The 17,889-nt window shown below is 41.3% G+C and overlaps 1 protein-coding gene across 1 annotated transcript in view; it reads right to left on the bottom strand.

Moving 5' to 3' along the window:
* DAAM1 (dishevelled associated activator of morphogenesis 1) overlaps positions 1-17,889 on the bottom strand; it is a 342,176-nt gene that overhangs the window by 100,488 nt on the left and 223,799 nt on the right. Inside the window, 5 exon segments of the mRNA XM_033952248.1 lie at positions 125-191; positions 2,161-2,264; positions 3,537-3,647; positions 7,804-8,137; positions 12,378-12,472. Coding sequence (XP_033808139.1) covers positions 125-191; positions 2,161-2,264; positions 3,537-3,647; positions 7,804-8,137; positions 12,378-12,472 — 711 coding nt within the window.

Genomic DNA, 17,889 nt, shown 5'->3' with positions numbered 1-17,889 from the left:
TGACTCTAGTAATATAAGACATAGGGACCAGCAGCCTTTGGCTGTGCATTTGGGATTCTCACGAGCTGAAGGCCTACTGACATCAAGCAACATACAGTGCAGACAAGTTTCTTAGCATACGCACCAGGTCAAACCTTTTTGCAAACTCCAGTTCATCTTCATTTCTGAGCATTTCAAAAAAATCTAAATGTCTGGGGTGGGGGGGAACAAAAAGACAGTGTTTAAAAATGAATGTAATTTAAGGTGATCTGTCTCACTCTTCCCTTCTCGCGTCTCTGTTGCACCTTTGATTTGTGGGGTTTCTTTTCTAATTTCCTTCCTCCCCCCCAAATAAAAAGGTAAAAAGTACAAAATATTATATTTTATTATATAATTAGTTAAGGAGTTTATCAAACACTATGTTTCAAACCGAGCATACACTGTGACAAAGACTATGTATATTTTTTACCTGTGGCCTTTCTAAACAAAATTAAATATATACATTCACTTTGAAACTTACCATGATTACAAAGCAGTCATGTACCCTTCCAGCTGTTTGTTTCTGTGGGTAAATTTTTCCTTGAAAAGTATGTGGGCAGATAGGAAAATGCAAGCTGTGTGTGCTTTAGTGTCTCAGCCCCCCCCCCCCATGCACCTCCTGTCAATGCAGCTGAATGTACATGTGTTCTGCATTTGTATTTCTGATGTATGAAATGAGGCATTTTTACATCAGGGCACCTTAGTCAAAGTTCCAGAAAGTTGCATATTTTGTAAAGGCAACGTAGGCTTTTACAGTGACCCCTATTAGTGCACAAATGTTTTTGCAAAAATTCACATCTGCTTTGGAAATAGTGCAAATGTATGCATTTAGTCTATGCATGTACTCATGCATTTTATAAATTACATGTATATGTTCCATCTCCTCTTCCACTCTATTTCCCCAGGAACGCCTATGCACCATTTTGCTAGCGCACATATTTTAGCCATTCCATTTTCAGGAGCCCTTTTTCATTGTATGTAAAACAAAAAGCTTTTTTAAAAATTACCCCCCAAAACAGACAATTTTCCACCTGCTGATTAACCCTTTGATGGACCAAACTCAGGGCTAAGTTTGCTAACATGTACATTATTGCTGTTAACATGAGCTCTATCAGGAAGGGAAAAAAGCAGTCGTCATTCAGATTGCTTTTCTTTAATTTTTTTTAAATAATTTTAATTAAATTTCCCCAAAACATTTCTAATTCAGTATGATTTAACCAGACAAGAGAGACTCCTGCCTGCTTAAACAATGCTAAGCGGTTGGCCGTCCGATATTCAGAAGCACCTAAATGGGCAGTGCTCCTAAATATTGGGCTCCGACTACTCCAGCACAATTTGGGCAATACTGGGGAAGTCTGAAGTTATGTCGGCGTGCCTGGTTAGGTATGCTGATTGTCAGCATTAAGCGACATAGCAAGGGAAGGAGGCGCCCAGGACGGTGTTGTCCAGCATTGCTGTGCTACTCCCTCCCCACCCCTAGCACTTTTCCCTGCCACACATGCCCCCCCCTGCACACCTCTTCAGAATCTTCACCATCAGTGAGCATCATTCTCTTAGCTATTGTTTGTGCCAGCCTCGCTCTCCCTCTGTTGTCACTTCTTGGCCCCGCGACCAGGAAGTAATTTCAGAGGGAAAGCTGAGGCCGGCACAAACACCAGCTTTGAGATGCTGCTCATTGACTGGAGATTTTGAGGAGGTGGATGGGTAGAGAGGAGGAGAGGTGCCGGCACAATCCACACCTTCTGTGCCCCCTTGCTACGTCACTGCTGGCACTAAATATCGGCAAAGAAGACAGTGGGAACGGACAATGAGCACTCCACAAGAGCCAGTGAGATGAAGAAAAGTCTTGTTTATTTCAATCTGGGACGTATAATAACATGGACCCAGTGCCCGCATAACTTCTAGATCCACTGAAGAACCGGACAGTCAATGCTGGTGACCAGACGTTGCCCAGCATTGAATATCCAGGTCTATTTCAGCCTGTGAGTGTCAGCAGCTTAAAAATTGCCGAGTGTCATGGGCTGAAGATCACCCGAAAGAGCTCCAGTGCATATAATGGGGCCTGAATAGTGCTAATATGTTAATGCAAGTTAAGAGTAAATGCTGAAAATACACAGCAAGGGAAAAACAGTTTCCACTCACCTGTCTAATGTTGAATTTTCATGTTCTCTTAATTTATCGATCACTGGCTGAATTCCTAACATCAGAAACTCATATCGAAGATGAAGTCTGAAGTCTAGACTTTCCTGGAAATAGGCACAAAGGTGTGATCACTAGGTGGGGTATTGCTAATACTTTGTTGGGGGAGGGAAGTGTTACTCAAAGCAGGTCTCCGAATATAAAAAAAAAAAAAACAACTCTCAGACACTGCCAATTTCTAACTGTTTTATTGTACTTCACTTTGTGATTTTATTCAAAATGGAACGTGAATAATCAAAGGACTGCACAGAAAAAACAGAATACGTTCATTTATTAATCAGGAGCGAGGCTCCTGTAAAAGGCGCCTCCGACTCAAATTTCTGATGGACTTTATAGCAATGTGTGTGCTTGCACAATTCATTACCTGATCTGTGAGATATCTTGTCTAGGCTGCAAGGTCTATGGAAAAAGGGACTCTTTCTTCCACATGTACCGGTATAGTACTGTATACTTTTAGTAGTACTAAAGACTCAACCCAGTCCTCAGGACAAACCTAGACAGCCAGGTTTTCAGGATATTCACAATGAATATACGCGAGATAGATCTGTATACAATGCAGGTAAGTGCTGCAAATTCACCTTATGCATATTTACTGTGGGTATTCTGAAAAACTGACTAGCTGGCTGTATCTGAGGACTACTACTACTATTAATTATTTGTATAGTGCTACCAGGCGTATGCAGTGCTGTACAGTGTCACAAAGAAGAAAGTCCCTGCTCGAAAGAGCTTACAATCTAAATAGACAAGACAGACAAACAGGATGTCATGGATACAGTTAAGGGGAAAGGTTAATCTGATGACTAGGTTGGAGGGCAGAGGGGCGTACAAGACAATCAAGCCATTGTGACATCACTGATGAGGTTGGCTCTTAGGCATTGGTGGAATGAGGCATTATGACATCACAATCTCAGCTCTCCTGCCCAAAGACTGAAACTTTTCACAGTACTACTATTTGTATAGCGCTACCAGGCGTATGCAGTGCTGTACAGTGTCACAAAGAAGACAGTCCCTGCTCGAAAGAGCTTACAATCTAAACAAACAAGACAGACGAATAGGACGTCAAGGATACAGTTAAGGGAAACAGTTAATCTGCTGGGTTGGTGAGCAATGGGGAGTAGGGTTATGGATTGAAGGCTATATCAAAAAGGTGGGGTTTCAGTCTGCTTTTAAACAAGGTAAGGGAAAGGGCTTGGTGGACAAACTCGGTAATTTATTCCAGGAATAGGGGACAGCTAGATGAAGGGAAGAAGTGTAGTGCTAATAAACAGTAGTAACAGTTTCTATAAAAATGTAATGAGATCCAACAGACACACACTCACCACGCCTGCTCCTTGGCTTAGCACTGCATTAATGAATGACATGATGGCTGTCTTGAGGTTCACTTCATCCCTGTACCTTCCTGTGCTCCTGTCCAAATCATTAATCAGCGTCTGGCAAAGGCAGGGCAGAGAGTCAAAACAGAGAGGGAGTCAAAGAACAAAACAACCAAGGAGCACAAAAAAGAAGCAAAAGGGGCCTTCAAGTTTGGAGCAGTCAAACTTCCATTTATTGAAGGACCCGACACGGTCCGTGTTTCGGCGTATCTGCCTGCGTCAGGGATCATTCAATATAATCCAAACAAAGAACAATGGACAGCCAAACAGATAACATTAAATATCGGTTCTCTCAACAATCAGTATCCAAGGTATAGCTATTAATATGCAGGTGCAACTTCACTCTTGCTATACCTTGGATACTGATTGTTGAGAGAACCGATATTTGATGTCATCTGTTTGGCCGTCTATTGTTCTGTGTATGGATTATATCGAATGATCCTTGACACAGGCAGATACGCCGAAACACGGACAGTGTCGGGTCCTTCAATTTATGGAAGTTTGACTGCTCCAAACTTGAAGGCCCCTTGTGCTTCTTTTTTGTGTTTCAAAGGCAAGGCAGACAGCGAACAGGCATTGTGAAAGACAGACACCCACTAACAAATATTAGCACACCCACCTTTATTACCACAACTGCTCTGCTTGTCCATGAAATTCATATTTAAGTTTTGTAGGAGTCATTTTTGTGGGCAGCCAGCTCAGAATTTATCAAATGTGTCTTTAGTACCATTGGTGTAGTCATTGGAGAGGAGGCCTGGGCCCTTTCACTTTGGGCTCAGGCCCCAACCAAACCTGCAGTACCTGTTAAATGGCTGGCAAGGATGCTAAAGCTTCGACAGCCAAAGAAATTTGCTACCCGAGTCCCTCCCCACCTCCTCGTGTTGCTACAATGAAAAGATCAGCGACATACCTCTAGCTGCTGATGCTGGGTCTCCTCAACCATGCTCAGTTCTTGTATGAACTGAGCACACATGAGGAGTCCTGGTGTCTGCAGCTGGAGGAGTAGCCTAGTGTTTAGAACAGCTGCCTCTGCATCCTGAGGTTGCGAGTTCAATTCCCACTACAGCTCCTTGTGACTATGGACAAGTCAATTGACACTTCATTGCCCCAGGTACAAAATAAGTACCCGTCTAAAATATGTAAACCATTTTAATTGTAACCACACAGAAAAAGTAGTATATTGACTCCTTTCCCGCTTTTCTTCACTGCAGCAACATGAGGAACTGGGAAGTGACTTGGGCAATGAACTTCTTTGGCTGGCAGGACTTTGGCATCCCCACCAGCAAAAATAATATTTTTAATGTGTGTGGGGGGAGGAGCGGGGTCTGGTTAATGATCCTTGATATCTGAACGTGTCATGGTCCTCGTTTAAAAAACATGTAGCTTTGCAATAAATGCAATCTGTGCCAAACTTTTTGAAAATCAACTTGTAGTTGAATAATACATTCAGTAGACATATGGCTTTTCTACATCAATGTTTCAGTTGCCATCACTTGTAACTAAAATCAGGTCACCGTTAGATGGTTTTTGTTTTTGTGTTGTTTCTATTTTGCTTCATTATGAAAATTTAAATTAAAAGTAACATTAAAAAAAAGAAAACATTTCTCAAACTTTCACCCTACCAACTGCAGAGTTTTGTCATTCCATGCACTGGCAGATGGATAAATTACAAGCACATTATTGTCTTGAGTATATAAATTAGGGACAGACGTTTAGTTTATTAAGATCTAACAGGAAATTCTGTTATAAAAAAATATCCAGTTGGGGACTCTGAATTTGGAAAAAGAAAGGTTTAATCCCCAGAATACAGGATGCCCACAAAAGCACTCCTTGATTTTAAATGGTTATAAAACCAAAATTTATTGGAATATTCTTTCACCTTTGAGGCTACAGTTTCATCAACTCAAAGTTTCATATGGTATCTGTTGATTACCTACACTCGATGTGCACCCCACCTGTTACTCGGCAAACATCGATGCGATAATTGAGCTTGGACCAGACTCCAAAGCATATCCGGTGTGATGACGTATATAGCTTGGACCAGACTCTCCAAAGCATATCCCGGTGTGATGACATTATAGCTTCAGTGATGTGTCCCTGCAGATCATCCATAGTTGCAGGTAGTGGAGGTACGTACACTCTGTCTTTCATGTACCCCCCAAAGGAAAAAGTCACAAACAGTAATGTCCGATGATCTCGGGGGCCACTTGAGGAACACCTGGTCATTTTGTCACATTGCATTGTCTGAAGGCTGTAACTTCTGCACCAACTGCAGCTTATAAGGGTGAAAGTGAAAGCGATTGTGCAAGAAAGACCTTGCTAACCGTGCTTTTTGGGACTTGTATTTGCTGACATCTTATTTATAAACATACAGTGGAACCTCGGTTTGCGAGGGTTTTGCAAGACGAGCAAAACACTCAGCAAACTTTTGACTTTCAAACCGAGCACTGCTCCGATAAACGAGCACTTACAGCCCAGGAAGCGCCACTTCGGGGGATTCCTCTTCCGTCTTCTGGCCAGCCTTCCACGTCGGGTGCCTTCCGCAGGTTGGAGGGCCTCTGTCTGGGCCTGCGCGGCCGGGTGCCGTCCCGCCTGCGCGTTGCGTGTGACGCACACAGTGTCAATCTTCAGCATTGTGCGTGTCATGCGCGGGGTGCGGGTGGGGCAGCGCTCGACTGCGTGGGCTCGGGTGGGGGCTCTCCAGCATGCGGGGGGGCATCCGATGTGGAGGGCTGGCCGGCGGATGGAGGAGGCATCCCTCTGAAGCGGCACTGCAGGGTTCTCCGACGGCTGGCGGACATTAGATGCATCCCCCCCAAAGCGGCACTGTGGGGTTCTTCTTCGGATGACAGACGGAGGAGGTGGACAGAGGAGACGGCGTTGCAGCACCCGGCACTCGACAGGTACAGACCCCGGGTTCTGGAACGAATCATCAGTGTTGCCACTATTTTCTATGGGGAACTTTGCTTTGATAAACGAGCGTTTTGGATTACGAGCATGCTCCTGGAACGGATTATGCTCATAATCCAAGGTACCACTGTATTCCTATAAGTTTTGATTTTGTAACCATTTAAAATCAAGGAGTATTTTTGTGGGCACCCTGTACATCTGATTGCTGAAGCTCTCCCTCTTTCTCCAAAATATTAGGCAGTGAATACTTTCAGTTAGTTTGCTGTAATCTTTTTTCCCTCAAGGTTTCTTCCTTTATTTCTTTCCAGTGTGATTCAGCAGGAAGCCACAAAGCAGACTCCGTATCTGTTCTCACATCTTAATCAAGTCTGGTGCCAACTTTCTGCAGCTGAGAATCTCTTTTTGGTCAGGCAGAAGTAGTGTCATTATTGATCTACCTCTGGCTGCAAATATTTCAGGGGCAGGAAACTGCACAGGGACACCAGGAAATTCTTTTTCACTGAAAGGGTGGTTGATTGCTGGAATAGTCTTCCACTTCAGGTTATTGAGGCCAGCAGCGTGCCTGATTTTAAGGCCAAATGGGATAGACACGTGGGTTCTATTTACAGAGAAAGGTAGGGGAGGGTCTTTGGGGTGGGCAGACTAGATGGGCCTTGGCCCTTATCTGCCATCTATTTCTATGTTTCTATGTTTCTTGCTATACCATTAAATATGCCAATAGTATTTTTCATTGATTTACAATGCTATGGTTCTGTGTCAGAGGTTAACTGATTTAAATCTCCTACATGCTTAGCACTGGCGCACCCTTCCCATTTCAAGCCTATGCAAACAAAAATCCTTCAAGGGAGCAATCATAGATGCTCCAGTAGAGCCGGTAGGCCTGGGGGTGCTTTGTATGCCTAGGTCTGCAAGCCGATTTTCAGAAGGGAACACCCTATGGAGCTTTCCTTTCAAAATCCTGTGGCAGCCAAACAACGCATGGGGATGTCAAACATGAAATTATCCCGGGCACTTGTCTAAACCAACCATGGTCCTGCCCCAACTTGAGATAGAGAGAGAAGGGGGCAAGTTTTTCACAGGTTTTCTTTTCTTCTCTGAAAATTGCTCCAATTTGTGCACTCTATTTCGACTAATAACATTACAATGCAAAGACATGGGGAGTAAAACTACATTAGCTAAGCACAATGGATTTATTGCGATATACTAGTCATTTCTTCACAGGAGGCAATCAAAGCAGCATCTAGGAGCATTAACAGAAGAAAATGAATGAAAGCTCCAACTAGAAAAGAACTTGGTACAGTACCTGGAAGCGAGTCCGCTCACTGGCATACTTCTGGTAATGCAGCATGCTCTCCAGTACCTTTTTGTGACCCCCAGGAACCAGGCACACAGCGCCCATGATTTCCAGTACTGCCACCTTTGTCTTTATGTTTTCCGTGCTCAGACTCTGAGCAATTACATTAATACTCTCCGAATGGGCCAACACATGAGACCGTCCCTGAGAGTTGTTCATCAGTGCTTTTATGCACCCGATGAGAGAGGTATGTATCTGAGACTCCGATGTCTCATAGTCCATGCTTTTCAAAAAGTTTAAAATACACATCAGTCCATCTAAGTCGATAAATCTGGTCACAAACCTGGCACAGAGAAAATTTCATGTCAGTGTGATGGACACAATCACTCAATCTTTAAAGCAGTGTATCGCAACCTCTGTGCCTCGGCACAGAGACGACGGAAAGGAGGAGAGGCACTGACTGATTGCCTGCAGGACGTTCCTCTCACAGCGAGAAGCATGTCCTGTAGGTAGTCAGTCGGTGCTTCTTCTCCGTGCTTCTCTTCTTCCAGTACCCCACCGTCACCTTTACTGGCAACTCAGGACCCTGTTTGGAGGGCCTCGGTGCACGCACGTGATGTCATCACGTCAACATCTGCACATTTCCGAATGCCCTCCAGCTGCGGCCCAGAGTTTAGTGTGCCGTGGCTCTGGAGAGTTTACGAGACACTGCTCTATAGTGTAGCTATTTTTAAAACAAAATAAAAAAAACAAACACATAATGGTCAATATTCAAAGCGATATAATTGGCCCAAACCAGCTCCTGGCTCTTTAAATTGCCTGTCGGGGTTGACGAGTCATTTTCACCAACACTTAACTGGTAAGTGCCGCCAAAAATGTCTAATTAGTGCCGAGTTCAGAACTGGCAATTTTACGGTATTCCATGGGTGGAGTGAGTACTTAGCCAGAACTAGCCAAAGTCATCTTATAAATAAGGACCACATGTAGGAGTGTTTTTAAAGTCAGTCCTATTTTTATGTAGTGCTCCAAAGCTGAGTAAAGCACTTAACTGTCTATGTTTTAGTTCAGTGGTTCCCAACCCTGTCCTGGAGGACCACCAGGCCAGTCGGGTTTTCAGGATAGCCCTAATGAATATGCATGGAGCAGATTTGCATGCCTGCCACCTCCATTATATGCAGATCTCCCTCATGCATATTCACTAGGGTTATCCTGAAAACCCGTCTGGCCTGGTGGTCCTCCAGGACAGGATTGGGAACCACTGTTTTAGCTAGCTCCACAAACTTGGAAATTTAATGCTGAAGCCTGGTCATGGCCCGGCATTACATTTCTGGGTATAATGCCATCGGTAGTTAGCAAAACACTGAGTGTCCGTGGCCGAATATTAGCCCCAGGTTTCTGACGCCCACAGCTGGGCGCAAGAATTTGCTCTAACCTCTATTCTACAAAAGGTGTTCAGCCCAGAGCACCCTTTATATTAACAGCGCCTAGTTTTCTGTGTCATTTACTGTATCCAGGACACTGTGCAAAGAGTGCGCACTATGGAGGGAATCCAATAAATGTCCTGTTTTAACCTACCTTTCTCATTTTTAGTTTTATAAGCTAGGTTAACACTAGAGAATGACACGGGGGCAAATTTTCCCCTGTCCCTACAGGAACTCAATTTCCCCGTCCCATCCCCACGAGTTTTGTTGCTCTCCCTGTCCTATTCCCGCAAGCTCTGCCTTAAACTAAACTAAAGCTTAACTTTGTATACCGAGTCATCATTCTGAGAAGGCTCGACTCGGTTTACAGCCATTAAATAAACAGGGAATGATTTACAAATGATAAATAGAAGATAATAGCAAAATTTCAAAAGAATTAATTTTCAAAATGTTTGGCAAATAGAGTAGTTTTTAAAGATTTACGGAAAAATTGAAATGAACTGGAACTCCTTAAAAAAAAAAACCCAAGGGAGATCATTCCAGTTGAGAGAGTTTAAAGACCCAAAGATTGGCTGAAGATCTTGACTCCTTTAATCCCTTTTTTTGAAGGAAGGGAGAGTTTAAATTGTTGGATATCTCTTGCAAAGGAGAATCAGTAAACATTCCAAAATAAAGGAATAAGAGGATTAACTGCACAAGCCTCAAACACTTATGATTTTAAAACGTTTGAGGCTTGTGCAGATGAGGACAGAGCTTGCAGGAAAGGGGGAGGGACAGGAAAAGAACTTGCCAGGATGAGACAGGAAAATGAATTCTTGTAGGGACGGGGAAAAATTTGTCCCCATGTCATTCTCTAGTTAAAACAGGAGTTAATTTGTAGTGAAAAAAAGAAGTAGAACTGTGGAGCTGGAGGAGGTGCAGCCATGCCAGAGCAGACTCAGCAGAAGGAAGGGATGGGCCAAATTCTACATATGACACACAAAAAAAATGGTGCAGACTGGAAAGGCGCTTAATGCGAGCCTATCAAAGGGGAATCTCGTTTAGTAGCCATATTTATCGCTAGCATTATGCCAAGAAAAGCTATGCCTAAATAACTGCGCAGACCAGGCATATTCTATATCAGTGTGCGTCACTTTTAGGAATTCCCACAATCCACCCATGCACCTCCCCGGTCATTCTCCCTTTTGAGATTCGCACACTAGAACTGATGCGCACCACTTAATAGAATATGCCTATCAAGTTGTATGCATAACTTTAAATTAGCATAAATTATGAGGTGTTAATTGCTAGTTATTGGCACCAGTTGGTCTTATTAAACAATTAAGTTGTATACACTATCAACACATACCCCCAGATTCCATATGGCAATATGGTGCCCGCATTTGGGCGTGCTTCCAAGATAGTTAGGATAAAAAACTTGTATCATAAACTTGTACTGAAATTATGACAAATCCAGTGCAAATCATAATCTGTTAACTATATATTATGTATGTTTAACCTGTAACCCGTTCTGAGCTCTTTGGGGGCCAAAGAGATAGAAAACGAATTAATAAATGTGTGCGCAAATAAATTGCATAATGAGCTCTGAACCATCAATAATTGGATGCTAAGAACAATTATTTTGTTCTGAGACCCAACAGGAATAGTCTTCAGGCTCAAATGTGTGAGAATTCTTACGAAAACCATCTGGGATACTGAGCGTACAGTTTCTTTCTATAGTGTGAAATAAAAGGTTACGAGAAATTTAATCCATTCAGAGATTTGAAGAAGGAATGTCATTTGATAAAATATCTACTTAATTGAAAATAAATCTTCTGTTTAACCATGGTGCAGTAGCAGCAGTGGTGGAGGGGAGAGAATACCTGAGTCATGTGGCAGCTCTGGGGTGGTGTGAGGAGAATGGAGCGAAGCGGCAACTACTAAAGCTTGTCTGACTCAGCAGAACAGCATCACTGTCAGGGGGACCACATGCTAGAGTTGCAGTCTGGAAACACTAGAGTCAGTGCATCTCCTTCCCCTTCTACATATACACAGTAGGTAGATTACACTTGTCTCAGCTCATTAAAAGTGGGACAAAATACAATCTCTTATAGGATGGATCAGAAAGACTTGATTGAAATCGTAGTTTTGCTGGGAAGAAGCAGCATGTTATCTCTGCAGACCCACCTTCTCTATTACTAAGGCATGTTAGCCGATTTAGCGCATGCTAACGCGTCCATAGAATATAATGGACGCATTAGCGTGCGCTATTTAGAATGCGCTAAATTGGCTAGCGCACCTTAGTAAAAGGACCCCACAAATTCACAGTTTTGAGAAATGCAAAACCAAGCATCTGTCATATCTTCTAGATAGAAAAATTGCCCTTGACATGATGATTGGATTCATGGAATTCATTTACCCAAAAATTTAAACATTGCATGAATATACAGTCTCATGCTACATAATTAAAAATATTTCATGATGAATAACTTATTTCATGATGAATAACTTTTGGACTATAGTGTATCTTAAATAGAAAATTATCTTTAGAAAGATTTTTCATGAAAGAAGTATTTTATCTAAAACATAAATAAAAAAGTAAAATGAATCAAAACAATTTAAAAAATCAAAATAATTTTTTAAAAAAATTTGATTTAAATTTTAAAGAATCTGATTTTTTTTATAAAAAAAAAAATAAATATTGTTTTTTATTCACCCTGATCTCTTATCAACCTGGCATAATGAGAATAATTTTATAAAGTAATGCCTAGTCAATGCTTATTTTCACTTGCCTCAAATACGTTTGCATGACTTTATAAAATATTAGAGTAGATTCAAAAGAGCATGCACAAACGTGGGTGCCAGCATGTGCTTCAGCTTCATGGCACTTTCTGAACTTATGAAAAAGAATGAAGGGATTTTATTCTCTCTGCCAAGCTCCGCCCCTGTGCATACCACAGTGAAGGAACGTGCAAGAAATGTATACATTTACGTTCATGCTAGTCAGAATATTATAAGAGGTCATTTAAGTAGCCACTGATGTGCGTTAATGCCGAAAACTAGGCAATTCCTTTAAAAATTACCCCCACAACTAGCAGGTTCAAACACTGCAATCAGTGTGTATGCTCGGAAAGGAAAGCCAAACTGTCAGAAAGTGGTAAATACAGTAGTTAAGATAATTGCCTCATAGGTTTCGTCCTTAGTGCGGTCTTCAGACTCTCTATGGTTTTGTTTCTTTCTTCTTCATCTTCTTTCTCCAGAGCAAGCAGTACCTTTCTCTGTAAAAAGACACAGGAGGAATGATTTAGATTCAACCGATTGCTTTAATCCCAAAAATATATATCTCAGGTCATACAATGTATAAAGCTTGAGCATTTCCAGTCTTCCAATTTCTCCTGGGATATTACATTACCTACAAAATGTTGTCTGTTTTGATTACTGAGCATAAGAACATAAGAAATGGCTTCGCCGGATCAGACTCTAGGTCCATCCAGTCCGGCGACCCGCACCCGCGGAGGCCAAGCCAGGTGTTCCCTGCTGAGAAACCTTGTTTACTCGTATCCCCCAATGTGATTTGCAAGAAGGTGTGCATCCAACTTGCTCTTGAATCCCAGAATGCTGGTCTCCATCACGACCTCCTCAGGGAGAGCGTTCCAAGCGTCCACCAGAGAGCAGAAACTGGTCTCTTGAATGTTTTAACGCACAGCGCTGTGTATGTCTAGCAGTGTTATAGAAATAAGCAGCAGTAGCAAAATACAAACCAGCTGTAATCACAAATTTTAAAGAGTGCATAAATTGCTAGATATTTATGAAAATAATCTGAAGTGTACAACCCATGATAATTGTTTCTGCTTTGGTGTTAGCACCTTGAACTCTAAATCTGGGTTATCATCACTAAACTGAAGATCAAATGTGGAGCCCAATCCAAATCTAACACTGACATCACTGACTATACGTTGGTGACTAACTTTCCAGTGCTCTCCTGCATTCATTAGGTCAAGCAGAATTAGAATTCTTATGCAAACTGATAACATCTGTGTCTCTCTGCTAAGTGCAAACTCCATAAAGCAGAGGTCGCTCTGCTACGAGAGTCATATACTTCTGTGTATACCTTGTAGTGCTATGTAATATTACTAGTAATGCATGAATTTATGAAATTATTAGAACAGCACAATAGAAAGATCATTACACTCTGCACATTCTTTTCTTAAAATTTTTTTTTATGTGCATTGCAATGTACACACTATATCTGTAGACCTGCCATAAGGGAATGATGCACAAAAGAAATCAAATGCAGTTCAAGCAGTTAATTTTATAACTGTAATAAAGAATAATTTTATAAGAGATTTGAGTCCGATTTAAGTTTGGTTGTATATGCTGTGAAGTCCTATATGATTTAGCACCCGATTCTCTTGTGGATCATTTTTTTTATTCATTAATTCACAATGCCCAAGACATAATTGTAATTTGTTTGCTTTTCCATCGGTAAAGAGATAATTTCAACGACTCTCATCTTTTCAGGCAGGTTCTTGGGATAAAGAGTTTGTAAATCTGTTAGCTCTGTCTCTTACCAGCAGTTCAGGAAATTATTGAAAACCTACTTATTTAAGAAATTTTTGTAATTTCTAGGTCATTTTCTTTTGCAAACGACATAGAACTCCTAAGGGACTGTAGTATATAAATACATTTTTAGGTTATGTCCTTTATAGAACAGTAGGGTCCTTTTACTAAGGGCTCCTTTTACTAAGGTGCATTTTTAGCGCACGCAGGATATTACCGCACGCTAAGCGGCTAGAAATAACACCAGCTCAATGCTGCCGTTAAGGTCTAGCATGAGTGGCAATGTAGCGTGCACTATTCCGCGCGTTAAAGCCCTAGCGCACTTTAGTAAAAGGAGCCCTAAGGCGCGCTAATTGATTTATTGCGCATTAAAGATTAGTGCGTGCTAAATGCTAAGGCGCCCATTATATTCTATGGGCTTCTTAGCATGAGCTAATCTTCAGCATGCGCTAAATCGGTTAGCATGCCTTAGCAAAAGGACCCCAGTGTTTTATTCATTCAGAGAGGCTCTTATATAACTGGACAGGGGTATTACTGTTGTTATGTCTTTCTGAGCCAGTCGGTGCATAAGGTAGGCAGATACATCTTCCACGCTTGTCGGTCTTGTGTTTCATCATCTGCTTCTGACCAATTGACAGCCAGCTCAGCGAGGCCCTTTTCGGCTGTATGATGCCATGCCTATCTTGGCTTTTCAAGCCCTCTTTTCCTTTGTGGTTTCCAGTTTATGGCTTGCCTTGGTAGGCACCCAAACCATCTAAGTTGATGTAATATCTTACTAACATATGCAAGTAAAAGTTAAGCACACATGTGAACAAATAAAATTTTATATAAGGTATGAGCAGGTGATCCCGAGAGGCAGAGGATGAAGAACAAGTGGAGAAAGGCTGGAACCAGCACTTGCGTGTTTTCTAAAACAGGTGCATACACACACCTGCTCTTACAGGCACAGACACATACAACCTGCCTCAGAGCAGATATAAATGTGTACATTGGGGTAGTTTATTAAGGCCCATGGGTGTAAACTGAAAAAACATCTTGAACACCTTCTCTCACATCAGGAAGCATTATGGGGTAAAGATCTAAAACAATTGCTTTCGCCCACTACTTATGAGGAATTCAGGAAGCGCCTAAAAACATATCTGTTCCTTAAACATCTAGACAGCTGACCCGTACATCTCTTTCCCCTCAATACGGTTCTCTTGACCTATTAACCACTTTCTTTCACCTCTTTAAGTTCTATCAATTTGTACCTTCTTTTAATCTTTTGTAAACCGCATAGAACTTCACGGTACTGCGGTATATAAACTGTTATTATTATTATAGCATCTTTATAAAACAGATGCAACATATGTGCCTACGTGTCATCTCTAGCTAGGTGCTCTGTTCTAAAATTAACCCGACAGGGGACAGATTTCAAAAGGGTTCTCCACAGGTAAATGGGAATTTACCTACAGAGAAATTTCCCTGGGATCCTGGAGTCTTTTTTGCTGAACAAAGACATACCAGGATTTCGTAAACATCAAACTGCATTAGCCAGGCACCCACTGAATATACCTATCAAAATACACGACTGATGGATTTGAGTTTACCCCTCTGACCAGCCTTTTGAGCTCCAACTTCATCTTTGCCAACCCCTCCCTACAAGGAAGACCTAAGAAAGCTTAGATGACAAAACTATTATCCTACCAAACAGCTCACTAGAGCCAGGAATTACTCCCCATTATAGGGTCTTCTACCTCATACATGCATTTCAGGCGAAGACTAAAAACATTCTTGTTCAACAAATTCCTAGTGAATCACTAAACCCTGCGCCCTCCCCACTCAAGATGAAGGGAAATGCTCTTACAGACTCTCTCGACTCTTCAACTTGCCCCCTCACCTCACCCACCCTCTCGGGTCTCTGTAGCTATACCTGTACCGAGACCCTACCTCTGTTCATCTCTTGAGCTCTCCTTGTATTCCCTACTTCCTTTGTTCTCGACTCCGACCTTACCATGGTCCTTTGTTATTTGTACTCCTATGCTACTTATAACTGTATACTTACCTCTTCTGTACAATTTCAATTAACTCCTGTTAATTGCATCGAACTTCACGGTGTATTGAAGTATACAAATAAAATTTTATATGTTATGTTATGAATGCTGCTTGGAAAGGTCCTGGTGTCCCGTCTCTGAACTTGTGGAGACAAACTGTTATCTAGATGGAAAAATTAACTGCAATAAGGCAGAATGCTGATGGAAGAAAATTTGGGGCACATTGAAAAATACGAGTTTCGTTTAGAGTGGATCCTTAACTTTTAGTGTGCTAATTTGTTGATTCTTGCAACAGTGAGGTATCCCACTTTCTCCACTGCAAAATGAGAAGCTGTATAAGGTTGACTATATTATGTTTCAAAGATGCCATGGCACTGTGTGTATTAATGTTAATTTTACATATTGCATGCTCTTGGAACAACTCAAAGACTTCTTGTTAAGCAAAAATAAAACAAAACAAAGAATAGTTTGAAAACATATTTTAAGAAGTTTATGCAACCTAGGGTGGTCCATTCTCTAATCTACTTTCTCTTGAGGTTTTGCTTGGGGAGGTTGTGTGTGTTAGAAAGTGGTTTATTTCATGCCTATCCCACCTGACTGAAGGTGAAAGAGAAAATGTCTGAGAAAAAATCCAGTGCTCAGAAAGATTAAAATAGATCTAAAAAATAAGGACACTTTCCAAATGCCGCAAAGGAAAACAGTAACTGAAAAAGAAGACACTCCACAGAGTTTACCAAGGAGACTGGAAGACTGAAGAAGTTTCTTCACACTCTGCTAATGGTTTATTTTGAGAAGAAAGCAACAGATACCAGGCATTAACTGCCCAGGTCACCCAGGACTCAGGAATTACTCAAGGGGAAAAGAGGAGAAATTTGCACAAAGATCACAGATCAGAGGCTCAAGGTTACCCAGGCATTAAGGACCATAGGATATATCAAGATAGTCCCTGAAGAACAAATGAAGAAAAAAAAAAAAAAGAGAGAGACCCCTCCCTCCCCCAACAGATAACATTTCTTGTTTTGTTTTGGAACTGGATTCTGAAAGGATTGGTTTAAAGCCAGAAAATATTAACTGTTTAAGCTAAAGTTTTATCAGTAAAGTATCTGAAATAGAGTGGATTTATTTAAAGACCATGTATTAAACCTTGGCCTTGAATAGAAATCACTTCTCAAATCTACTCCTGGAGGCAAAACAGCATGTGCTACTGACTGTAGAAGAAGCCAGACTGGGGAAATGAATTTAGTTTGGTGCATACCTTCCAAACCAAGAGTTGCACAGATTTATTTATAGAGACTCGAGTTAAACTGGTTGTTCAGGCAGCTTTCTACGAGCTGCACTGATTGGTTAGACTAAAGTCTTTTCCATTTCATGAGTTTAGAACTGTTGTATAGTCACTGGTGCTCACATTAATAGATTATTGTAAATCTATTTATCCCAGCCTTTCATTGTCTCTCATGAGAGAATTATAGCTTATTTAAATCACTGCTGTCCATCTTGTGGCTTGTAATCATTACTGACAGCACATTGTACCTGTGTAATATAACCTCTGCTGGCTCCCTGCTCTATGGAGAGTGGAATTTTAACTACGGTAACTGTACTCAAGTTTATGTTAAGAGACCATGACAAAAATTTAGGTCTGGTATGGTTGATTAAGTATCTGCACTTACCCTTTTTGTTCAGCTGCAAATATGTAATTAGCTATCCATCTTTAAAAGCCACACCTTGAATACTGTGTGCAATTCTGGTTGCCGTATCTCAAAAAAAGATGTAGTGGAATTAGAAAAGGTATAGAAAAGGGTGATGAAAAAGATAAAAGGGACAGGACAACTTCCCTTAGGAGGAAAGGCTAAAGCTTGGAGAAGAGACTGCTCAAGGGTGAATTGATAAGAGGTCTATAAAATACCGAGTGGAATGAAAAGGGTAGATGTGAATCACTTGTTTTACTCTTTCCAAAAATACTAGGACTAGGGGGCATGCTATGAAGCTACTAAGTAGTAGATTTAAAACAGACCAGAGAAAATATTTCTTCACATAACGTGTAATTAAACTCTGGAATTTGTTGCCAGAGAATGTAGTGAAATTAGTTAGCTTGGCAGGGTTTA

Source organism: Geotrypetes seraphini, chromosome 7 (genome assembly GCF_902459505.1).
Source record: "Geotrypetes seraphini chromosome 7, aGeoSer1.1, whole genome shotgun sequence".
Classification (NCBI taxonomy): domain Eukaryota; kingdom Metazoa; phylum Chordata; class Amphibia; order Gymnophiona; family Dermophiidae; genus Geotrypetes; species Geotrypetes seraphini.
This window is presented reverse-complemented; position numbering and strand designations above follow the sequence as displayed.